The sequence below is a fragment of the Lytechinus variegatus genome, chromosome 16 (genome assembly GCF_018143015.1).
Source record: "Lytechinus variegatus isolate NC3 chromosome 16, Lvar_3.0, whole genome shotgun sequence".
Classification (NCBI taxonomy): Eukaryota; Metazoa; Echinodermata; class Echinoidea; order Temnopleuroida; family Toxopneustidae; genus Lytechinus; species Lytechinus variegatus.
The window spans coordinates 13,830,342-13,856,535 of NC_054755.1; the positions used below are offsets into that span (position 1 = coordinate 13,830,342).

The following is a 26,194-nucleotide window of genomic DNA, read 5'->3' on the forward strand; positions in this document are numbered from 1 at the left end:
TCAGCTTTGATAGTCGATTTTATAAAAATCGTATAGTATACTTTCTATTCAAAAACACACTCTGTAGCCTACCACTGCGGAACGTTCTCTTTGCATTTATCATAAATAAATCTCTATGCCGGATAGAATAATTACTTTGTTGTAGTCTAGCTGTAACAAATTTCAAATTTTCAAATTCTTTTTCACATGTTTGGTTTCAAGCGATTTCTTCAAAAGGAAAACTTCCTTGAAATTAATTGGGAATCAAAATAATGATCTACGAAATACATTGAAAGCAATTTTTAAATTGAAACGGCTTTGTATCAAGTTTAGTGTTCCTAAATGTTTTTTTCCAGATTCATTTGTAAAAATTTTATAGTTATTTTTTACACGTTCACTTTCATGATTGCTTCAAAAAAACTTCATTGATATTAATTGGGAGTTGAATGAGTGATGGATCTCAAAATTGATATATATATTCACACACACACATCCACACATTTTTTTTTTTTTTTTTTTTTAAACAAGTGCACACCAAGTTACCAATAATGCATATAGCATTTCCATTTATTTGAAGGCAGGATAAAAGAGCGTCGTACTTTGCTCACGGGCATAGGTGCCGCGGCCGGGGATCGAACCCCGGATTTTCTTTGTATATCCAGGCGCCTTAGACCACTCGGCCACGGCACCTCCTCATACACATACACACACACACACACATATATATATACATATATATATATATATACATATATAAAAACGAGAGAGCCGGGGTATATGTACCAATTGCTTTGATCATTGTTTATAATATATGTGTGTAAAGCGTGAAGCATAGTATACACTATGTTGACCTTGTAAATAACACACGCACGGAAGGCAACACAACCTGAATCCAGAAAAATTTGCTACGACCCAGTAAATAAAAGCTGACGAAGGCCAGGGCATAAAACTTTACAACATAGTGTATACTTTGCTTCATTGATTCTAGTCTACTCTTTACAAAGACACAGACACACACACATGCACATATATAAATATATATATAGCGGGATGGAAAATAGAGATTTGTTTGTTTGGGTAAAGATGTTCGTTCGCCTTCTTCCATTGTTTACATTCCTTAAAGGTGTCGATTTCGTTTGCTAGTTTTTCTGGGCCAGGCTAGCGATTGGAATGTGGAAGTGAAAGAGGGCAAACTGACTGGGTTGCTAGGCGTTCAGGGCTAATAGAAGTCCATTGGAACTTCAGTTATTTTACTACTTTGCTTCTTATTCATGTTCTTCGGCTCGCTTGCATTCTTCAGTGATTAGAGAGAGAGCGAGAATGTGAACAGGTGTGGAAGCAAGGAGTGCTGGTAATTGGTGGAAGTGAGCTGTGAGTGGGAGTGGCTGAAGTGACAAGAGTCGCAATAGAGGATTAATTGACCGAGAGAGCAGTTGGGGGAGTGGTAAAGAGAGTTACGTAAGTTGGAAGAATAATGGAAAGCCGAAGAACTTGAATTTGGAATCGGAGTACACAATAATTAAGTTCCGTTTTATATACTAACATTATAGGCGGATTAATTTCGCGCATTACACCAAAAGTGATAGGGTCGACTTGGGGAAAGGCTTTTTTCGCCACGCGGTGTTTGACCAAAAAGGGGATAAAAAGGGAGTGTTTAGTTGACAAGGGGCAGTTTTTCGTTCCCGATTTGTTTTCTCGCCGTAGGCCATGTCGGTTTGATTTTTGTCTGTCGTCGGTCGTCAGATGCGACATATATTATAATCCAGCTTGTAATCTGACTTTGATTTAGAATAAAACCTGATACACAACTTAACTTCATCGAACTTGTCATTCTTTGACTCCCGTCTTTTTTTTGTACGTGGGCAGCGCAAGACGGTGGGCGGCCACCGGCCGTCTTGCAAAGCTGTGCCGCTACAAAATTGGTAGTACGGATGGGGTCGGTCGACCGTCATCTTCAGCATGTTCGGGGAACGTTTTAGTCCTTCAGTCTGGTTTTACGCATAAACACAATGTTTATCGGACATTGATATAAATTCAACAAGGAGAGCTTCACTTCATGTCACCGGTTCCGGCTTATTTTTTGTTCGAGGATGTGAATTGATATTATTTTAACTTTAACGTTGGAGAGAGAAATTCAGCTGCAGGGGTTGGATTGAGCCCCCACATCGCCCGGGTTTTCGACGTTGGGACCTTACATGTGCCGTTGAGCTCAGGAGAAAGAACCCTTCGTCCTGGGACTCACGCGTGGCTGCATTGTAGCGAGGAGTCGAGGGACCTGTGAAAACCACTGCAAATAGACCTGACGGAGTAGCATAGCTGGTTTCCACTAAAACCCTCCGGATTAGTTGGTACCGACGAAGTCTGGTGATTTCACATTACACTGCGGTGAGAGGAGTCGTTTAACTGCGCGAGAATCGTCTTGGAAGGGGCTGTAAAGGAACTCAGCAGGGCGATTGCTTTTCCTTTGGTCGTCTCATGAGGATGGATTGAGGTTAGGTACTGAAGGCCGCAGGCGCTAGTCCGGCTCGGGGAGTTGGACGCTATCGAGGAGCTCCGAGACATCGTTCTTCCAACCAACGCTTCGACACGGCCCTTCATCTTCGTCATCGACGTGGTGTGGTAGACCCTGTCTTCGATATCTTCGACGGTGGAAGCTGGCACTGTCGTTTGGAAGCCGATAGCCTTGGCGAGTGAAGCAGCAGGAGTCGCTGGTATGTAATGAAGCCCTTGTTAGGATTTTTCCAGAACAGTCATTCACATTTAATGTAGACTCTCATATTACAAACTATAAGATATGCTTGATATGTATCTGAAAAGATATGAACTCGTTATCTTCTCAACATGACGATGTGTTAAGATATGTGTGTAGCTATGCAGTTTGTTATTATGTCTGTTTTGCATTAGTGTTCATTGGGATCTGAAGGAGATAGCACAAATAAATTCTGCAAGTACACCATTAGACAGAATAATAATAGTAAAAATCTAGATTCTGGTAGTGTTCTTTGGCAACACATGAAAATACATCTTCAGAAAATCTATATAGAATTTGCAGTCTTTGTGCTTACCTGTATATCAGACTCCCAATGTTTATTGTGGTCTGGACTTATACATTTCACAATTTTAACTAAATGTCTGTTTTCCTAGGTTCTGCGTCTGGTTCGATTGGTTACCTTTCTCTCCCAGAGTTAGATACTAGACTATTTAATAAGTGTGTTATAACTGAAGGTAATTGAGGTTGCATCTCCTTCCAGTAGTATTTACATATACATAGTAAAATTATGGCTGAAAAGTTAGTTGAAGATTTAGTAACCGGTTTAACCGGAGCATTACAAGGGTGTAGGTTTACCCCTAGTACCAGACTTGAGAGATTTTCTGGACAAGGTGGCATTTTCCTTACCGAATGGTTAGAAGAAATAGATCTTTATTGTGAACAATATCAAATCTCTGAAACTCAAAAATGCGGCATAATCAGAGCAAATTTGGAAGGTGCAGCACGTAAAGAAGTTAGTTGTTTTTCGGGGAAATAAGATACTAAAAGTATTATTGAACTACTTCAAAAACATTTTGGAAAGAAACAAACTGCAATCTTTGCAGCAAGCCTTTTATGAAATCCAATCGAAGTCTGGTGTTTCTGACCAGGAAAATTTGATAGGTCCCACTTTTTCTAATTTGTTTCCTTCCTTTTCGCCTGAACAACTCATTCAAATGCAGAAAATGGACCCAGAACTGAGATTTGTGTGGGAACGGTGGAGCGCGGTTGCGCAAACTGGAAACCGGTAGATGAAACCGGGGGTTGAATTTCCCGCACGTTTTTCAGAACCAGATAAGTTTGAAACAAATGGTTATATCAATGGTCTAATTTTACTGTTAAAGATGGAATGTTATGAAGGAAGCTTCTTGATCCTTTATTTGGTGATATATTTCAAATTTTACTCCCACAGTGTTTGCGTAAGAGTATTTTAGTTGGATGTCATGATGGATGGGGACATCGAGGTAGAAATAAAAAAACTGAACAATTAGCTGGGTCAAGAGTTTATTGGCCTGGCATGGCTCGTGATATAGAATTTTATGTTAAAAGATTATTAAATGTGCTAAGGCAATGGAGATGCAGCCTCGGGTAAGAACCCCAATGAGACATCTAATGGCATTTAGTCCATTGGAAATTATTGCTATTGATTTTGTTAAAGATCCTAATAAGGGAGGATTTGAGGATGTACTTGTTATTACAGATGTATATACAAAATTAGCTCAGGCAATCCCTTGTAGAAATCAACACGCCTCAACAGTAGCTAAAGCTCTACAAGAGCACTGGTTCACAAAGTATGGAATTCCAAATAGAATTCATAGTGATCAGGGACGTAATTTTGAGGGTCAGGTGATAAAAGAATTATGTAGGCTTTATGGTATACGTAAGACTCGTACAACACCATATCATCCTGAGGGTAATGCTCAGGCTGAAAGATTCAATGGGACTTTATTTGGCCTAATCAAATCGCTGGATCAGCGTGATAGACGTAGATGGCCTGAATTATTGCCCCATCTTGTCTACATGTACAATACCACCCCCCACGAAACTACGAGGGTCAGCCCTTTTGCTCTTATGTTTGGTAGGAATGAGCGTATTCCTTTAGATCATTTGTTGGGTGTGTCTGATGTAGAATGGGAACAAGACTTTGTTAAAGAACAAGCCGAGTTGCTTGAGAGGGCTCAAAAGGTTGTCAGAGAAAGGACTGACAAGGTAGCAGCCCGGAATAAGGCCCGAGCTGATGCAAATATCTCTGCAAGTCCCCCTCCCCTGGGCATAGGATCTCTTGTTTACTTAAAGAAGTGTGCTTTTAGTAAAAGACACAAGTTGGAGAATGTTTATTTTGATGAATTATATGTTGTTGATTGGATAAATCCTACTGAGGATATTTATCGTATCCGACCTATTAATGGAGGTAATCCAAAGATAGTGAATCGTAGGCTAATAAGGAAAGTACCTTCTGAATCAGATGTGGTTGACCAAAATATGGAAGATTTTGGGTTATGAGAGAAGGAAAACCATTGTTAGCTACAAGGATTCTAGAAAAGATTTTGAGGATGAATATGTTCTAGTACCAGAAAGAGTAACTACAGAAACAGTAGGGGAGAGTACTGGTCTAACCAGAGTACGGATGGGGGCGTACAAGTGGGCGTACCAGAAGCGGAACAAGTGGAGGTGTCGTCCAGAGGAGATCTCAAAGACAAAATAAAGGCATTCATTCTAATCCATACAACTTGCCTAAGTCTGTATTGGAAAAATAAAGTAATAAGTAAAAAATTAAAAATTTACCTTGGGTCTCTGGGCTGGACTCCGCCTTCAATTATTTATGACGATGACAGTTTTATTATTTGGACATAGCTTTGTGAAACGATTAGTAGGGAGTGGGGTAAGGAGCATGAATTTGGAAGTAGGTGGTAAATAACTAATATTGAGAAGTTTTGGAGAAGGGGACTCAACTTTGAAAGAATGGTACATAATACAAATACATAGGGATCTGTTCTGGGTTTGGGAGCACCCTTCCCTGCCGGATGCACCCCATAACAGAAAGGGGGAAGGAGCTATACCTACGTAGAATAGTAAGTTTTTGTCAGACACATTTTTGGATTTAATTAGTTTTTTATTATAATGTGGGATAAATGATGTACATCAGTGATTATGGGTTATATGTATGATTGCTTGGCTTTATTGATTGACTGGCCCAGTTTGGTTTGCTGACATGGATCATTTAATATATTTTGTGATATTAATTAATCTGTAAATATGTAATTATATTTGTCCTTATAGGAAAACTACATATCAGACGGCAGGATGTGTCAAACGGAACTGGAGGAGGCATGGGATATCCACCTCTGATGGTAGTTTTGATATCATCCCAAAGTCTTGGTAAATGGTAGAAAACAAGTAATGTTTGGGTTATTTTTTTGTTCATGTAAAAGGATTTGTAAAATCTGAACAAATGAAAGAAGGGATTTTTTTAAAAAAACAATTGTTTATCTTTTTAATGTGGAGGTTTACCCTAGAGGTGCACTATGTCATCTGTTCGGAAGCAAAGGATGAATTGTACATAAAAAAAACACTGTAAAGTAATGATTCTGAAAGTATAACACAAAATAATAGTAACTTTCAGAATAAGCGTCATTATTTTTAACCATAGCAGAGCGAGGTCTAACATGTGCATGCATGCTGTCCAATATCAAAATATTTACTGTTTACTGTCTATGATACATGTTCATGGTTGATATATAATGCCTGAAGTTGATTGTTCATGGTTTACAATTACAACCCATCTATTGATTAATGTTCAATTGATTAATAAACACTTTTACTAGGGCATTTTACAAGTATGCTGATGCAAAATATTTTTTAGTATCATTTTGGACATGAAACATGCACTTGTTAACTAAGGTTATTTATATTTTTTTTATAAGATGACCAGATTAACTGCTGTTGGTTTTTTATTTTGTAAGGTGGATACAGATACGGATATGGATAATATTACTTTTCACATGTATCATTGCTATTATCACTACTGTACATGTATGTTTATGTACCTGTATTATTTTTGACATAACTAGTTGTGCATAAGAGGTATTATGAATGTTTAATTGATGTTTAGAGGTTGAATTTTTAACTAAACCTTTCAATTCATTTTTTTTTCAGGGGTCTGGAGTGTTTATCTTTGAAGGGGTGATGTCATCGATGAAGCAGCAGGAAGCTTGGGTCATCCACTTCCCAATGCCTATACGTTGACGTTCCCCTGATAGAAGCTCTCCAAATCCTATTTTTAATTGAAGAAGGTACAGGTACAATGTATATACATGCAATTTATTTGCCAAAAAAGGAAGATTTTGAAATAACAATATTTGGCATAAATATAGAACGATGTTGAAATGTTTATATTGTTTATGACAAATTGTAAGTGTCATGGATGGACGACCGTCAGTATCAACAAATCTTTTTTTTCCTTATTTTTTGCGATCTTATGGAACAGATCGATTCAGTAGGGGAGAGTTATAGCTGGATGGAAAATAGAGATTTGTTTGTTTGGGTAAAGATGTTCGTTCGCCTTCTTCCATTGTTTACATTCCTTAAAGGTGTCGATTTCGTTTGCTAGTTTTTCTGGGCCAGGCTAGCGATTGGAATGTGGAAGTGAAAGAGGGCAAACTGACTGGGTTGCTAGGCGTTCAGGGCTAATAGAAGTCCATTGGAACTTCAGTTATTTTACTACTTTGCTTCTTATTCATGTTCTTCGGCTCGCTTGCATTCTTCAGTGATTAGAGAGAGAGCGAGAATGTGAACAGGTGTGGAAGCAAGGAGTGCTGGTAATTGGTGGAAGTGAGCTGTGAGTGGGAGTGGCTGAAGTGACAAGAGTCGCAATAGAGGATTAATTGACCGAGAGAGCAGTTGGGGGAGTGGTAAAGAGAGTTACGTAAGTTGGAAGAATGATGGAAAGCCGAAGAACTTGAATTTGGAATCGGAGTACACAATAATTAAGTTCCGTTTTATATACTAACATTATAGGCGGATTAATTTCGCGCATTACACCAAAAGTGATAGGGTCGACTTGGGGAAAGGCTTTTTTCGCCACGCGGTGTTTGACCAAAAAGGGGATAAAAAGGGAGTGTTTAGTTGACAAGGGGCAGTTTTTCGTTCCCGATTTGTTTTGCCGCCGTAGGCCATGTCGGTTTGATTTTTGTCTGTCGTCGGTCGTCCAGCCCAGAGATGCGACATATATTATAATCCAGCTTGTAATCTGACTTTGATTTAGAATAACACCTGATACACAACTTAACTTCATCGAACTTGTCATTCTTTGACTCCCGTCTTTTTTTTTTGTACGTGGGCAGCGCAAGACGGTGGGCGGCCACCGGCCGTCTTGCAAAGCTGTGCCGCTACATATATATATATATATATATATATATATATATATATTCATATATACATATACATATATATATATATATATATATATATATATATATACATACTTTTTTTTGTGGGGGGGGGGGCTCATGTGCGATTCTGTCATCCTAATGGCTTATCGTGACAAGTGCATTGTTCCTATTTTTTAATCCAAGTGTAGTGTGAAAACGCGTATACAGGGTTAAAATGCATTTACCAACTGTCAGTTAACCTCTGGCATGATTCAGCACATTGTATTCCAGTATTTAGGCTCCCAAATAATAAGAATGAATAATACATGAGATTTGTATAGCGCACTTTCCATCTTGATTAGATGCTCAAAGCCCTTCAGAGCAGAACAAAAACTATTTACATATAATATATGTGTGAACCATAAGTCAATGTCAATCAAAAAGCATTCTTAAACACGTATGTTTTCATGTTGCCCTTGAAGGTGGTCACTAAAGTTTGAGTTTTCAAACTCTATTGTTTTAACTCCTCTTTTGGAATCGGTCATTGTGTGGATTTTTTAGTTATTTTTATTTGTAATTCAATTTATTTTTGGCTAAGAATTTCCTTGCCTAGTTTTACAATGCTGCATTACAACAAGTTCGAGTGGGTATTTACACTTTGGGGGAGACGGGGTAGTTTTGACACCCTTAACAGAGAAACCAATCTATCCTTGACTATGTAATACCTGGTATTAAGGGACCGCATCATCACTTGTTTTAATACCCTTTTACTTGATTTTTATACGAAGATGGTGTTAATCCATATTTCAAAACGTCTTTAAGAGTAAATTATATATTATGTGCATGTGATTATAAACTTATCTGAAATGTACATATCATGTCTACACAAGTTCACACAGGATCACACGTACACATTAAAGACTGAAAACAAGTATATCTTGTTAAAGATATCTAATTTAATGTCAAATTTAAATCTAAAAACATTTCAAGTGTAAAAGCATTGATAGTTTGGTGGGTTCATTGTGATGAATTCGGCTCATTTGCTATAAAGCCTCGATCATGTGCAAAATGTGACCTTAAAATCAATCAAAAGGTTGACTAGTAAATTTCTAGTATTTTCAAATATTGATGACGTCGTTAAAATACTGTTTTCTGATTGGCTGTTAACATTTGAGAAGAAATTACATGTTTCTAATTCTACAATAAGTTTCAAATTTTCAGGAACTAGTTTTAGAGAAATTTCAGCAATATGGAAGCATATTACCAAACAGCAAAACACATAAACAGGCAAACAAACAAAAAAGTCTGTGCTCGGGGTACAAACAATTCAATTTGTGACTTGAGTATCGCTTAAAGAGGGCGCCCTACCATGAATCTGGAATTGTAAAATTCAAAGTGAAATTGTAAAAAAAATGCAAAGGAGTATTTTTATTCCCTGGGTACAATGATTAACCACACCTACATGAATTGGACAGTAAAATCTTTAAAATGATTATCCCAATGATAAATAATAGATGCCGGGCCCTCTGCAGGTTAATCGGTACAAGGCCTACCTATTTCACCAAGAACAGCGTATACAAAATTAATTCTGAAACAGAGTCTCTCTCTGCTATCTCACCAATCATTATGTCTTTGGTGAGAGGATTTTAGCATACTTTGAACATCAGGAGGAAGAGGCTGTGCTTGTTGTACTCTTAAAAATTTGCTACTTATCACAATATCACTTGTTACCAATAGTCTGTGGAATACATATAAAGTCAATAAGAGTCATAAACCAAACAATCCTTGAAATGATAATATGCACTTCCTTCTTGATTGATTTCAACAATAATTTATAGCAAATTTAGAATGAGCCAAGAGATAAACGAATTTTTACATGTATGTGAAGTTACAAACCCTTCATTTTTTTCTCTTTTTTTTTTTTGGGGGGGGGGATAAATACTAATAATGATAATGCAACTTATACATGTATAGATCCCACGTATCTGTCCTTTACACATTTTCATATTTTGGCAGAAAACTGAGTGAGACCAATCACATCCCTAGTCATGTGTGTTATAGCGATATACAGTAGGACTTGGTTTATGATAGCGATATACAATAGGACTTGGTTTATGAACAACAAAACAAATTAATAATCTTACCCGGGAATCTTACCTTCAGAATAAATCTTATAAGAATGACAGCATATGCAACACGGGATGGAACAGTTTGACATCAAAATGAAGTTGTTTTATATGTATTATTATATAGTTAGTGGAAGTGGAAATGAAAGCTTGTCTTTACGTATGTTTAACGAAAATATTTTAGGAAGATACAAGTCAAAATTACCAGACACTTGAGCCAGACACCCCCCCCCCTCTCTCTCCCACTACGAGACTGTGAGTTTCACAGAGATACGGTCTTATACGGTCCCGCAACGTTCGGCACGCGCATAATGGGACACTAACTTGGAACGATTCTTGTGATAAATACGGCGAACATGTGGTTGGAAAAATGGAAAAATCTCCAGAAAATGCACGTATATGCAGCTAAATTTGGTATCATTGTAAAGCATGGACTATAACAAAGACCGTCATGGTATTTACAGCGCAGCAATCGGCAGCAATTTGTAAAAGAAATACTCATGAAAAAAAAATTGCTAAAACCCCCCCATTGTCAAATGGTTTCCTCCAAATTTACCTCTGAAGGGATTATTATTTTATCCTTGAAAAATTTTGATCGCTTAAAACAATCATTCATCAAAGAGTACCGTGAATTAGAAATAAATTAAGCAATCCGTTTTGTTAAAACAGTGAAGAATCTAAAAACGTGTCATTTTCACATGCGGTAGGGGTAAAGGGTCATTTTCCGGTAATATTGAATAAAATGGGCAACTAATAATCAATTTCATGGAGAAATATTGTATGGAGACATCCTACAGGTTCTTATCTTTGCTTAGAACATGAAAAAAAACCAAAATTTGTTTCACGACCAAAAACCAGTTTTGGCGCACTTTTGCTCTCTCCTGGCCCACTGTGCGGCGTAATGAATCTGCCAAGTTTGTTCCAATATTTATAAAGAAGTGGTTGAATTCGGCGCCAATAATAGTATTTCCATTTTCGAGTTTGATAAGCCTATCCACCTCAGTACTTCTCGGCGCTTGTTTCTTACCAATCCATGTTTGCTTATGTCACATAGGTTGTAATATAACAACTTACTGTAATATTTACGAATTGAATTATTCAGTACTGTAGTTAGCTTATTACTAAATTTCTTAAAATCCTTCACAATGTCACGGTCTTAATAGGAATTACTATCTGCATCGTACAAATTGATTTCATAATTGGTTTTGTTTTGCTTGGTGTCTTTTTAATAGCTTTCTCTTTGTAATCTGAATTTTAACGAACGGAGCTTTGCAGATAGAAGAAAAAGATGTAGTATTAGAACTGCAACTTTATATCTCTGCTATCGAATACCTCTCCCAATCACAAAGAGATTTTTTTAACTGATGGATGTTAATTCTTTTGTTATTTCTTTTAGCATATAAAAGTAATTGTCCTCTGATTTTCACATATTTTTTTACGTTCCTGAATAATTACAAAATCTGCAAAATAATCCGGAATGTCGTACACGAATAAGTTTCAATCACACCAAAATTTGAAACAAATAGGATCTGATGTAGTAGGGGATCTTTGGGTACTCCTGTTTTTTTTCTAACCCACACACTGTAAAGACAAAATGAGGTCCTCCACTACTTCTTCTACATTTATACATGGTTTTCTATATCACAGCAATAAGTATCTTAAGGTCATTAGTAGCTTGAAACCAACAACAATAACAGCAAGGGCAACAGTAATTAGTAAGATGCGATCGAACTCTTCTGAACCTCGCGTTGTACCACCATTCTAATTAAGACTAAAAAGAAAATGAACTATAATCGTGGTAAAGAAAGTTAGAATTGCGGTAAAGTTTTTACGATTTAAAGAATCGCCATAACCTCGGCATGCAGGTAGTTCTGTGTCTTCAGTGGGTGGTATAGGTTTGTTATAAGTTGATGGCCAGGTCCCACATCGCGGGAAATTCTCAGGAACGGGTGGTAGATCATCATCAGAACCTACGTGTATGAGCAGGCCCATGCCAATCTGTGAAAACAATTATTCAATCGAAATTATCTATTTAATTCCCACCAAAATGTTCTTGATTTTCATTTGAACGTCATTCATGTAAGGAACAGGAACAAGTTTGTTCGATAACTAATAGGCTTTCATGGTAAAAGTAATCTGAAGGTAGGCCTTTATAATTACTGCATCGACTTTGTATAATTCGTATATAAACGAGTAGTCAACTCATTGAAGAATTTCTAGAATAATCTAGATAATTAGATTACCTTCATTGTTTTGAAGATTTTTCTTTTGTTTAAAACACCAGGAGAGTATATCTACCATTGTCTGGTCAACGCTTTCACCCACGCCAAGTTGGTAGCCTAAGTTCTGATAGTTTAACTTATGTGGCAGAGATATTGCAACTTAAACCATCATTGTCCTGTCTACCCTATTTCTCCCCCCCCCCCCCCCCCCTTCCACACAGAATAGAAATTCATATCCCGATTTCAAGTATACACACTTTGATAGCAATCGCGTAGCCAGGATTTTATTTTTGAGGGGCGGTAAATGCACGCAAAGCGTGCCAACACTTACAGAGCGTGCGAAGCTTTCGGTGTTTCATAAATTAAAATGAAAAGGAAACGTCTGCCTTGTCTCCCATTCATTTGACTATACAGTGCGTATCAAAAAAAAGTTTACACTTTGAACAAATCCTGTAAAATTATACATTTGTAATATCCTGAAGATTTTTCTTCATTTTAACATTGGTACAGATCCATTTAAGCAAATGACGATATTACTATCAAAAAATATTTCCGCTTGAGTGAGCACCAATTACTTTTGTAAAGCTAGAGAAAAATGATTTGCGCAGAACTTTGAAATAGCTATGCGAATAAAAGTAAACCTTTATCATGAAGAACACGTAGATTTTAGCTAGTAAAGTTGATTTGAAGATACCTTTGACCTCTTTTAACTTGTTTCCTTGCCCAATACACTTCGAAGAGTGCATTGCGCCCCGCCCCACTCCCCCACACACCAAGGCCATCAAGACGATATTTGATTTACACTGAGCTGTGATTTACATAAAATGAATTAGGCCTGATTTTCATATTGTTAATCATTGTCAAGCTTGGGAAAAGTGTGGAGAAACAAGTATTAAATGAAAAATTAAATGTCAACCCACTTTAAATAATAAAAACTTAGTGAAAAAGTGCTGGAGATGTCTGATGTAAAGTATTGTTCAGATTCAGTTATATCCTCAGATCCAGCTGGCACAAAAAGGGTAAAAGTTGTGCTTACTAAGTGTTTAAATTTCAATTTGGGCGGCAAATTTGTTTTAAAATGCTTGAATATATCTGTTTTATCTTAATTGACTAAAAGTGCAAGAAAAATGTAGGAAGAATGTATCGCAGGGTAAGTTTGATTTCGCCCTTTCCCCTTGACACTGCATGAAAACATGCATTTCTGCGCAAACAGATTTCTGCGAGCTTTACAAAAATGGACAGTGCTCACTCAAGTGTAACATTCTGTCAAAACTTTTACTTTCGTTGGATAGATGAGAACAAAACCTAAGATTATTTGTGAAAAAATACCCATAAGTTGTATATTTTTTAATTTCCAGAGCTTTTTCAAAGTGTAAACTTTTTTTTGATACGCACTGTATTGCGATTTTGAACCTTGTTTTCAAAAGTGATTGTGAACGCACAAAAAGGGATAGAATGGAGGAAATTCGCATAACCTTACTCTAATTCCATGCCCTAACGTATACATTTGAACTTGAACTGGCAAGAAACACACAAAGCTGAGGTGGAAAAACAGGAATAGAGAAAGGGTGGGAGAAACAATGGAGAACTTCAATATTGTCATTTAACCGCGCGCAGCGCGGATGCAAAAGTCATATAAATAAATTTAGAGCAAGAGTGAAGGAGATTCTTTTTTGAAAAAAAAACAAACAAACATATAAAGATACCTTTCGTCGCCTTTCCTTTCTTCCTCTCTTTTTCCCCTTCTTTTTTTCTTTTAGGGGACTTTTTTTGGGGGGGGGCACCGCCCCCACCGCCTTCCCCCCACTGGCTACGCGCCTGTTTGATAGGATAGAAAGGCTGTACTTACAACAGCATGGAACTCTAAATGGCAATGTAAGAACCACCATCCTGGATTATCAGCGATGAATTGAATTATGGTATACCCTCCATCGGGTACGATTACTGTGTCCTTCAGTGGAGCGTGATCAAGGTTTCGTGGAAGACCGTCTCCTGCAAGAATAGAGTAGTAAAATGCATCAGTCTTCACACCCTTGCGGAACACTGGTACCACGTACCTTTTTAGGTTGTAAAAGAACCTAAGCTCAATTTTTATTGTTAACACATTTTTTTGCAAGCTGTAGTTGGCATAATATCCCCCCCCCCAAAAAAAAAGAAGAAAGAATATATATAAAGTAAGTAAATAAGTACTTACATACAAATGAAAATAAAATAAAAAAAAAGAAATGAAGGGGAGATTTTGCATTTTGTTATCTTTTTTTTAAATGAAAATAAAATAAAATAAAGAAATGAAGGGGAGATTTTGCATTTTGTTATCTTATTTTTTTTTTTTGGGGGGGGGGATCCTGAAAAAAAAGAAAGGGGAAAACATCGTTTGTGCTTCCGATTGATATCAATGGGGGAGATGCAATTGTAAGTAATAGCTTATTTTCTTCTCAATTTTTCCTGTCATATAAAGAAAATCCGGATCTAGTATAACAAAATTGTAGGTGGATGTGATAAACAAGTGGAATGCCTCTGGCCGTCTCACCTGCATCACGCGGTTCAATTTCGCAGCAGTGCTGACTTTGAAATCTACTCAAACTCGCACAAGATGTTCAGTGATACATGGTTACTCTTATGTCCATTTTTTATGAACTAGACCAATAAACCTACAGAGATATGATGATTATTCAACAACAAAAAAACCAACATGGCCAAAGTTCATTGGCCTTACATGACCTTTGACCTTCATCATGTGACTTGAAACTCGCACAGGATGTTTAGTGATACTTGATTACTCCTATGTCCAAGATTCATCAATCAGATCCATAAACTTTCAAAGTTATGATGGTAATTCAACAGATACACCCAATTCGGCCAAAGTTCATTGACCTTTGAACTTGGTCGTGTGACCTGAAATGCGCACAGGATGTTCAGTGTTACTTGATTACTCTAATGTCCAAGTTTAACTAACTAGACCAATACACTTTCAAAGTTATGATGGTAATTCAACAGATATCCCCCAAATCGGCCAAAGTTCATTGACCCTAAATGACCTTTGACCTTAATTATGAGACCTGAAACTTGCATAAAATGTTCAGTGATGCTTGATTACTATTATGTCCATGTTTCATGAATCAGATCCATAAACTTTAAAGTTATGATGAGAATTCAACAGATACCCCCAATTCGCCCAAAGTTCATTGACCCTAAATGACCTTTGACCTTAATCATGTGACCTGAAACTTGCACAAAATGTTCAGTGATGCTTGATTAATATTATGTCCATGTTTCATGAATCAGATCCATAAACTTTCAAAGTTATGATGGGAATTCAACAGATACCCCCAATTCGGCCAAAGTTCATTGACCCTAAATGACCTTTGACCTTGGTCATGTGACATAAACTCACGCAGAATCTTCAGTGATAATTGATTAACTTTATGTCCAAGTTTCATGAACTAGGTCCATGTACTTTCTAAGTTATTATGCAATTTCAACAACTTAACCTCAGGTTAAGATTTGATGTTGACGCCGCCGCCGCCGCCGGAAAAGCGGAGCCTATAGTCTCACTCTGCTATGCAGGTGAGACAAAAAGGTAACAAAGAGTGGGTGTGTGGGGGTATTGACGTCTACCAATCAGTGGGTAATCAACATTTTTCATTATTAAAAAATAATAATAATTACCAGTTTGATCAAGCTCCATGACTTCTTGAAGGCTTGTGGAACTGTTAAGTTTTTCTTGTCCTACTACATAGAAAGAATATCCATGAAGGTGGAATGGATGGCTCGCACTAAAAGGCACTCCCTCATCAATCAAAACAATTTCTACCGTCTGATGAAAAAAAAGATAATGTATGATATTTTTCAAGTTAGCTTCTCGCATGTTTATGGCAATTGAATTCAGGTGCGGCGTAGTCTGCTATGCAGACTCTGAATGGCTCGTATGGTGGAATCTCGGCTGGTGGAATCTGATGCTGGTTTGCGAAACCAGGCTGAAAGGGCAAGCGAAGCGAGCCAAATCTACAGCCACAGTAGACCTAGTCTACTATGCAGACTCGTTGAATCAGCTGTGGGACACACAATGCAGATGTGGGTCTACATTTGTAGACTAGGTGCAGCGCCATGGTATTTGGATGGGAGGGGGGGGGGGTGGTGCAAGAGGCTCCTCCTCATTCTACGTCTTCTTCTTGTACTACTACAGCCGGGAGCGGATCCAGGGGCGAAGTGGACTTGACTACCACACCACCCCCCCCCCCCTGCTCCCCAAGGAAAGAGAGAGGGAGAGATAAGGGGAAGACAAGAAAGGGGAAATGGAGAAAGGAAAGAAATTAAAAAAGGAAGGGGCAAATAGGGGAATAGAGAAGAGAGGGGATTACAAAGAAAGGAGAAGGGATATAAAAATGATAGAAAGAAAAGTAGAAGGAAGACGAAGGAAGGCGACACCTCTTCCACCTTTTCTGGGAAAGAACAATGAGAAAAAAATGAGTGACAAATTGTATGCGTGGTTTTACCAACCAGGAAATAAAAGAGAATGAAAAGAGAGGAATGGGAAGGGGAAAGAAAAAAAACCAAGATATGGAAAATTAGAAGAGGTAAAGTAAAGGGAAAAGAGAAAGAACAGTGAGGGGAATGGAGACAAAGTAAAAGCGAGAGAGCACAGACAAGGAAAAAAGAGAAAAGAACAGGGGAAAGGGAGAGAGGAGAGGGAATGATAATGAGGGGAATAGAAATAGAAGGAATAGAAAGAGAAGGTGAAATGGTGGAAAGAATGAAAGGAGAAAAAGAGAGAATAAATAGAAAAAAAGAGTGAAAGAAATTTAAGAAGGGGAAATGGGAGAACGAGAAAAGACAGAATGGAGCGGGAGAGAAAAAGAAGGGGACAGAGAGAGGGAGAGAGAGAGAAAACAAAACGAAAGGGAGAAGGGAAAGAAAAGTGGAGAGAAAAAGAAGATGAGGAAGAGAGAGCAAAAAAAAGACAAGAGAAAAAAATCGAAAGGGAGATGAAAGAATAGAATGAAAGATAGAGAAAAGGTGGTGGAAGTGGAAAGGAAGGGAAACATAGAAATGGAAGAGAACGGAAAATGAGAATAGGAAAAATAAATGGGAAGGGATCATTTCTTATTTTGCTCAACAAACTTGTGGAATTGAGGAGCCTAATCTTGTAGCAAGATCCAAGAGACATGGACATTCAACGCGATCATTTCATTAATCGAATGAGCTGTATCAGTCGCCTAGGCAGGGATTATGTGCATTCTAAGAGAACATACAGGTGTTTTGACAATAGCGACTACCATGGCGTATTTGATTATTTAAACAGGGACAGCTTCCTGAATTGGTTGCGTTGGCAGATTCCCCTGAGTCAGGAAATGCTTGTATAAATCAGCAGGATTCAGTCAGTCTGCAAGCCCCTGTGTTAATGAGCAAATAAGCAAGATTTATCCAAGACCTCTCGTGGCTGAATTCATGTCCCTACAAAATCTTGTAAATTGTAAGACTTTTTTCTCAAAGAATTTAACCACTTTTTCCCTGAGTAATATGAAATATTGTTGTTTTATAGGAACGAGTAAATGTTACTCCTTTATACTGCTTATTTCTTTAGAATAAAATATTTTGATAAGTAAGTGAGCTTTGACCTAAAAAGATGCCTCAAACAGAATTTTCTTCCTCTTATTTCACTTGCGAATTGTGCGAAATTTTGTGTTTTATACCTTGGTCACATTTGTCCTACGGCGGCCGTACGGCGAGTCGATAACAGCCGTTTTATTCATTTTTATTCAAACCACCTATATGTAGCTGGTACAAAAAATGTGACCAAGATATCAGGCACAAACATTATTTATATCATTAGAAAGCTCAAACTCTATACTTTCTTACAATGTCACTCTTCATAATTATGTGGCATCTTTTAGATGGGTCAGCAGGCAGCGTTTTCCATCAAGATGCAAGACGAGATTTCTGAAATTTCAGAGTAACATGAAATCCACAGTTCTGATTGGCTGAATGATGTTTTCAAAACAACAGGCAAGGGTCATTTGAAGATATTATCACATGGTGAGTGTGACCTTGCAGCAGCCCAGTGTGGGAAACATTGAAATTTGCGTAGACCGAAGTACTCTTGTTTTTGAGCTGCTAAATCTACTTGGCCTATGGAAAACTGGCTGCTGACCTATCTAAATACCTCTTCTTATAGAAATTATATCATATTAAAGCTTAGATCTTCAGATTTATCATGAATTAAAAATAATTTGGGCTCAAGCGGAAATTAAGTGGAAAAATAACAACTTTTGTTGCATGAAAATAATCATTTTATTTCATGTTTTAGATCAGACGTTTCACCTATACACAATCCTTTAAACAATCCAAACACTTGACCTAAAAGAATGACTTTTCTTCTTTATAAATATAGTATACTTATAAAGAAGAAAAGTCATTCTAATTTGGTCAATATTTAGAGCAGTAATGGCCGAATAAAGAGAGGTGTTTTCGTCCGCACCAAGCTCATTAATAATGCAAAACCCTCTAGTCATGAATATCACTTGGATGAAAGAAGCTACTTTTTCATGGTTTGCCGAATGACTGGATTTAGATTTAGAGCAACAAAAATTGAGAATAAGAATGGACCGTTTTTGCTTGGCCAGCTTAAATAGACCTGATAATCATAATCAATTAGTATTTTTCTACACATATGCAATGTCATGATTTAATTTGTAATATTTGTTAATTAATTTTGTATGTAATTTGTAGTCCTTAAACAAAATGGTTAATTTCAGATTCATTTTAATGTTTTACTTATTTCCCGCCAGTATATCTCTATCATTTAAATTTTTTTGTACACTAGGAAACGCTTCTAACTATAATATTCATATTTCATTGATTTAAGGATTTGTTGATTATGTTATCATGTTTGTGGTTAATAGATTACTTTTTTAAAAAATTATTTGAAATCTATAAACGTAAAATTTCAAAGAAACTGGTAGTATACCAAACGAATCATTAACACATACGCTACCCACTTTTTTAAATAAACTCATAATAGCACATGCATGAATCATATAGTTTTTATTCCTTTATCATTTTATGTTTTCGTCATTTGAAATACCTCTTGCCAATTTGTTTAATGTTTCCCGTTAATTTGTTGATTATTTCCGATTTCATAATAATTGAATACTACAATGGCATACACGCTATTCATTTCCAAGAAATACGATTCACTTTAAGTTAATATTTCCTTTTAGAATTTCACAACACAATTAATTTCAATACAATACTTTATCTGTATTTTTCTGTATTTTTTATTTTGTAATTACCTATGATACTGTTTGAATATATTTTTTTATCATTATTACCTTGTAATACATCACAATTCGGCCTTAGCCGCAATTATGTCTTGATTTTTATAAACCATTTATCTATCTATCTATATATCTATCTATCTATCTATCTAGAAGCAGACGAGTTTGTTACATAAAATGAGTTAGAAAAATAACGAACAAAATTAAAAAGATGAAAACAAGAAAACATCCCCGCCCTATCAAACCATGAAGTTTCTACCTCCATGATAAATGAAACTCACCTCACCAAGCTCTACCGTGATCACTTGTGCGCATTCGCAATACTCCTCTGCGCAGTGTGTCATGTTTAGCACGTCATACGCATCACATATTTCACTTGGATCAATATCACGCCCCTGACTTAGTGGCGGGGCCGACACAAATTTGAAAGACACGTGATTTAGTTGAGGCGAGTACAGATGGTGTGAGCGGGAAATCTCCTCTATAGGGTAATACTCGGGGTCGTGAAAATTATAATTGTTGACCTGTAAAATAACAGAAGGGGGAATTTCACCAAGAAAAAAAGGTTATGAAAATTCCTATACAGGATGACATGTGCCTACACCGATACCCAATGTAGGTTGTCTGTATACAAAGAGGGATATGCAAATATAATCCATTGTTTAGTTCATGTTGTAACATAGCAAGCATTATAAGCAGGCAGCATTATGTTATGAATTTACTGCTACTTCGACAAATTAGCCAAATCTGTTTTTTTTCCTTTGATGTGATTGGTGACATCACAAGGACAACTTTCAATTTTTTAATGGTAAAAATGTGGTCGTTAGGGGTCTTTTCTTTTTAATGCACTGATTGTAACAAGTCTGTGACATGTAAAATTATTTGTCGTGTTATAATGAACAAAAAAGTGTACTACATCATAATACATTTGATCTTCCGTTAAACGATTAAGACTGGAACAGGTCGAGGAACTTTTTCTGCAAGGCGAAATACACTTAAAGCGGTAACGAGGCTAATTTTGGTGGGTTCCAAGGATGTTTTTATTTGAAAAAAAATTCTAAGAATACCTTATCCAGTAGTTAAGAAAGGGCCAAATGACCTCATTTTGGAACAAAATGCAATGTTAGACAATGAATACATCCAGCAAGGTACGTATCATGTTACTCCAGGAATACCTCAAAACGACTTGACTAACCCTTAAATGAAAAATCTTGAATGTTATACCAGCTGAAATAGGACTTTTTACGCTTTTATATTTTTCTATTGTATTTTTGATTAAGCTATGATAAATCATCGCTATACCTCGGTTTCGTTTTTGTGGGACGCACTGTATGAAGTAGACACCTTTTCCTCTACTTGCTTTAATACAGGTAATCAAAAGATATGGTAATGTACAGGGCTATGGGGGTAATACCATATTAACAGAATAAGTGACACAACAGTTGATCAGTGCTCCCAGGAAAGATACCTAACTTCAAATTTGGATTAACATACAAGGATCGAGCATGTCGTAATAAATTGGCCTCGTTCTAATGCGTGGCGGCTATCAACCATTACCAGGACAGTTTGTGAGGTATTTCCTATTCTAAAGCAAGCGCCAAACAGAGGCGGGTATACCCTTGCCATACAAGAACCCATCATCATTTATAATACGGGTTATAATCGAGCAAGGTGCCACACAGAAAAGGAGGAATTCTCATATAATGCTTTTAGACCATTTTTTACGCTGAATATGAATATATGAGATAACAACGCTGTATCCTGAAAATTAACCCGTGAGGGCGCTTTTTTTAAAATGGCCTCCAAATGTTCAAAACATTTGAATTTGCGTACATAGATTCAATATACATAAACATTCAATTGCCACAAATTTAGTGTCTTATGAAGGACAAGTGAATTTCCAACAATTTAGAATTATTTATAGGAGATAAGTAGGTCACTTGGCTGATATTTTAGGTAGAAAACTGCATTTTTTTGTATTTTTTCCCAAAATTTCAAATTTTCAAATCCTTGCATAGTGAATTTGATTTGATTTTCATGAAAATCTCGATGTTTAATGCCTCATTGAGCACACAAGTTTCGAAAATTATGCAAATGAGAAGAAAGTTCAAGGCCTTGGCCCCACTCTATGCCGTATCGAGTGGTTATTTCTGTGTGCGCGCCTTTTGGATAGTGCCACTCTGAAGCCATGTGAGAAGTTTCATGAGAGAACTATTGGCAAATGTGACAAAAACCGTCTATGAAACAAACCCTTATGTCACTTTTGTTCAAATTTTGAATTTCTCTCTTATAGACATTGTGTACACTATGGGTGCATATGTTTGAGAATAAGTAACCCCTCGTTCAATATGGTGGGACTTTTTTCGAAGCTGTTTTTAGCAGTATTATTTGGCAGTAATGTTTATCAACATATGGGCAGAATTTTATGCATAAATTAAATCGATTTGTTTATTTATGGATGATTGAGTACGCCTCAAAGCGGGGAAAGGGGCATTTTCAATGTCACAGACTCATTTTGAGGGGTTTTAAATGTAACTTATTTGGTGTTGTTTTTATCATCCATGATTTTTTATCACCATACACTTTCCGAACATTTTACACTTTCATGGTTGAGCGAGCACAATAGAAAACTTAGGAAATAATAATCTTCTGCACTGTATAGGTGTATTCTTTTTGTCAGGATCAGTTGAATTTATGGACAAATCAGTGGTGAATGCAGAATTTTAAAGTCGGGAGGTACCGATTTTTTTTGCGGGGGGGGGCACTCACATTTTCAAATTTTCATTCATTCATTAACAATTTTACAGAGGATACTTCCATAAACCCCTATGATGATACGTCACAAAAAGAATGTGCTCACTCATCCATGAACATACGTTATCAAAATTTTGTGTGGTATGTAAATGCTGGATATTAAAACAGCGTTAACACCATAATATTCACCAAAAATGAAAACCGACTCTTGTGACTTTCAAAAATTGTCATTTTTAATTCAACCTTTGATTACTCATGCATGACCCAACCGATCAATCTAATTTTCCTCTAGGAGTTGCTTAATGAGTGTTAAAAAAAACACCTACGACATATAATATTTCAAAATTGTTCCGTTCAAAAGTTACTGTATTTTGAATGAGGGGGGACTTACTTTTTTGTTGTGTATAGTATAGTTAAAGATTAAATGCAATTATCTCCACTTTTTAATCACGTAGAGAGTTACGAGTAGGATTCTCTCTATCCGCTACATAAAAAAAAATGTTGACACATCAAGGCCTAACCCTCTCATGGGGCTGGGGGTGTAGAAGTCACCCCTTGCTCTTGGCTATATCACGTTATTGTATATTGCCTGTTTTGGGGTGAAATCACATTTTTTTACCACCCATTGACGCAAAAAAGGGCATTTGTGCAATACAGTACAGCCACAATAATTGCTTTGAAACCGACTGAGGAAAGATTAGGCTTTGTTCTACCAGCTTAGTCTAAAAAAGTGGCACATCAAAACCTAACCCTCTCGGGGGGGGGGGTGATATTGCCAATTTATTTGAAAATTCATAAGTTTGGACCAAACGTTGAAGCCAAAAAGTGTTTGTGCTTGTTGTACATCGAAAGAGTGGAGTTTGTTCTAGCAGTTACAGATGAATAAGCACTGGCACATCGAACCCTAGCCCTCTCACGGGCTAAGTCACCCCCTCCCCTCTATATCATGTATATAATATTGCCTATTTATTGGATGTTTCACCTATTTTGGACAGCCATTGAGGGAAAAGCGCGTTTCTACTATATAGTACATCCAATTTTATTTTCTTGCAATGACTTGGAGAAGAAAGAGTGAGCTTTGTAAAAGCCGTGGTGTAGTAGTTCTGACTCTCGCCTTGTAAACAGAGGGTCATGTGTTCGAATCCTACTGCGGTCTTGCGTCCTTTGGCAAGGCGTTAATCCACACTTTGCCACTCTCGACCCAGGTGCTAAATGGGTACCCTGTAGGATGCGAAAGATATTGTATGTTTGATTTTGCCAGCGCCATAATGTGGCTGCGACGAATGCAAGGAATGCTCCCAGGGAGTGGAAATTGTGAACTTTTCGTGCTTGATTGAAATGAATCCAATGACCGGGGTAATAATATGCTGTAACGCGCTTTTGGCCATTCTGGGAAAAGCGCCTTATAAAAATTGGCTATTATTATGTTATTTGCTCTATCAGCTACATATGAAGAAGAGTTTACAATTTGAAGCCTATTTCCTTCAGCATGTTCAGGCAGCTGCACAATTCTAACCTACTAATTATTGGTATTAAGGCTATTTGTGGAATAGTCACCATATTTCGAACCCCATTGAAGCAAAAAGGCGTTTTTTGATATATAGTTCTGGCACTTTTATTGTCTTGGAACCACTTGGAGAGGAAAGAGTACGCTTTGTTCTATCAGCTACATATAAAGATGTGCTGGCAAATAAAAACCTACCCCTTCTTGGGGCTGTCAAACTCACCCCTCCTCCCTTTGCATTTTTGTCTATTTATTGGAGAATTCACCATATTTGAGCCCCCATTGGGGTGAAAGGGCATCTCTGAAATATAGTTCTGCCACTTTTACTGCCTTGAAACTAATTAAGGAGGAATGGTTTGCTCTATCAGCTACCTATAAAGAAGTGCTGGCGGCTGTCACATCACCCCACCCCTTTACATTATTGCCTAATTATTTGAAAATTCACAATCTTTGAGCCCCCATCGAGGCAATATGCACTTCTGCTCTATAAAACACCCAATTTCATTTTCTTGAACCACTTGGGGAGGAAAGGGTAGGGTCCCATTTTTCAGCTTTATGCAGTGCGTCCCACAAAAAGCGAAACCAAGATTTAGCGATGATTTATCTTAACTTAATCATAAATACTATAGACAAATGACCTACCTACTTCAAATAACCAGAACTTTGTTATTTCTTTACTATTTTATGTAATTGAGGTATTAAACTAAAGAGCAGATATTGAACTTTTTATAATAATAATAATATTAATAATAATATACAGTTCTTGTATAGCGCATATCACAATTATAACCCCCAGCCCTAGCTTTGCAGCCGTAATTACTGAGATTACAGCGCACACGCAGTTCAAGGAATAAATTCGAAGCTTGACCATCTTCAGGGGATTAAAGAAGATACCCCACCTTTTTTAACGATGTTTGCCAATTCATTGGAAAACTCGAAATTTTGGAGCCCCCAATGAGGCAAAAAGGTGTTTTTGGTATATAGTACAGCCACTTCTTTTACTATGTTGGTGATAGAGGAAAGCTTACTCTTTCCACTTCAAATAGTTTCAAGGCGGTAATAATATATATCTGAACCGCCTTTTGTCTCAATGAGGGCTCCAAAATGGTGAATTTTCCAATAAAGTAGCAATAATGCAAAAGGGATAGGGTGATTTCAACAGCCCTTTGATGGGAATAGGATTTTAATTGCGAGCATGTCATTATGTAGCTCAAGAAGTAAAGCCTGTTTTCTCTCCAAGTAGTTTCAAAGAGGTAAAAAGGGCAGCGACATAATCGGAAATTACTTTTTTGCCTCAATGGTGGCTCCAAAGTGGTGAATTTTTCAATAAATTAGCAATAATGAAAAAGGGATAGGGTAAATTTGACAGCCTCCCTTAGAGGATAGGATTTTATTTGCCAGCACTTCTTTATGTGTGGCTGATAAAGCAAAAGCTATTTTTTCCTTCCAAAGTAGTTTCAAGGCATAAAAGTGCCAGAACTATATATCAGAAATGCCTTTTGCCTCAATGGGGTTCCAAAATGGTCAATATTTCAATGAATATGCAATAATACAAGGGGGGGGGGAGTAATTTCGACATTCCCCTTAATAATAATAATATAGAGTATTTCTAAAGCGCCAAATCCACATTGATTATGTGCTCAAGGCGCTGAAATATACTTGGTATATCATTATTACCCCGGCTGTACCCTTAAGAGGGTAGGCTTTTATTTACTAGCACATCTTTATGGGTAGCTGATAGAGCAAGTCAATTCTTTCCTCCCCAAGCTGTTTCAAGGTAGAAAAAAGGGCAGAATTATAATCAGAAATGGGTTTTTTGCCTCAATGGGGACTTAACAATGGTGAATTTTTCAATAAATATGCAATATTACAAGAGGAATGGTGGGATTTCTACAGCCTCCCAAAATGGGTAGACTTTTATTTGCCAGCACTCGTATATATGTAGCTGATAGAGCAAAGCCTACTCCCCCCGGTAATTGCAAGAAAAAAAATGGCTGTACTATATAGTAGAAATGCCCTTTTGCCTCAATTAAAATTTCCATAAATTTCCAATATACAAGACATAGGGGAAAACGATGACTTAGACAGCCCCTTACAGGGCTAGGCTTCGATGTGCCAGCGCTTCTTAACTACATATGTAGCTAATATAGCAAAGCCTGTGCTTTCCTCTCAAAGTCATTGGAAGAAAATAAAATTGGGGTGTATGATATATAGAAGAAACGCCCTTATGCCTCAATTGGTAATCCAAAATGGTGAAATTTCCAATAAATAGGCAATATACATGATATAGAAAGGGTTGACTTAGACAGCCCCTGAGATGGCCAGGGTTCGATGTGCTTGCGCCTATTTATGTCGCTGGTAGAACGAACTCTACTCTCAAATCAATAAAATGGGGTGTATATAAATCACAAACGCCTTTTAGCCTCAATGTTG

At 37.1% G+C, this 26,194-nt stretch overlaps 1 protein-coding gene across 1 annotated transcript in view; it reads right to left on the bottom strand.

Annotated features, from left to right (window-relative positions):
* Positions 1–11,579: 11,579 nt before the first annotated feature.
* Positions 11,580–26,194, bottom strand: part of LOC121430240 (laccase-2-like) — a 40,317-nt gene continuing 25,702 nt past the window's right edge. Inside the window, exons 5-8 of the mRNA XM_041627517.1 lie at positions 19,785–20,027; positions 15,896–16,043; positions 14,076–14,218; positions 11,580–12,002 (exon numbers count right to left, since the gene is read on the bottom strand). Of these exons, the coding sequence (XP_041483451.1) occupies positions 11,766–12,002; positions 14,076–14,218; positions 15,896–16,043; positions 19,785–20,027 (771 nt within the window). The 3' untranslated portion in view covers positions 11,580–11,765. The remainder of the gene's footprint in view (positions 12,003–14,075; positions 14,219–15,895; positions 16,044–19,784; positions 20,028–26,194) is intronic.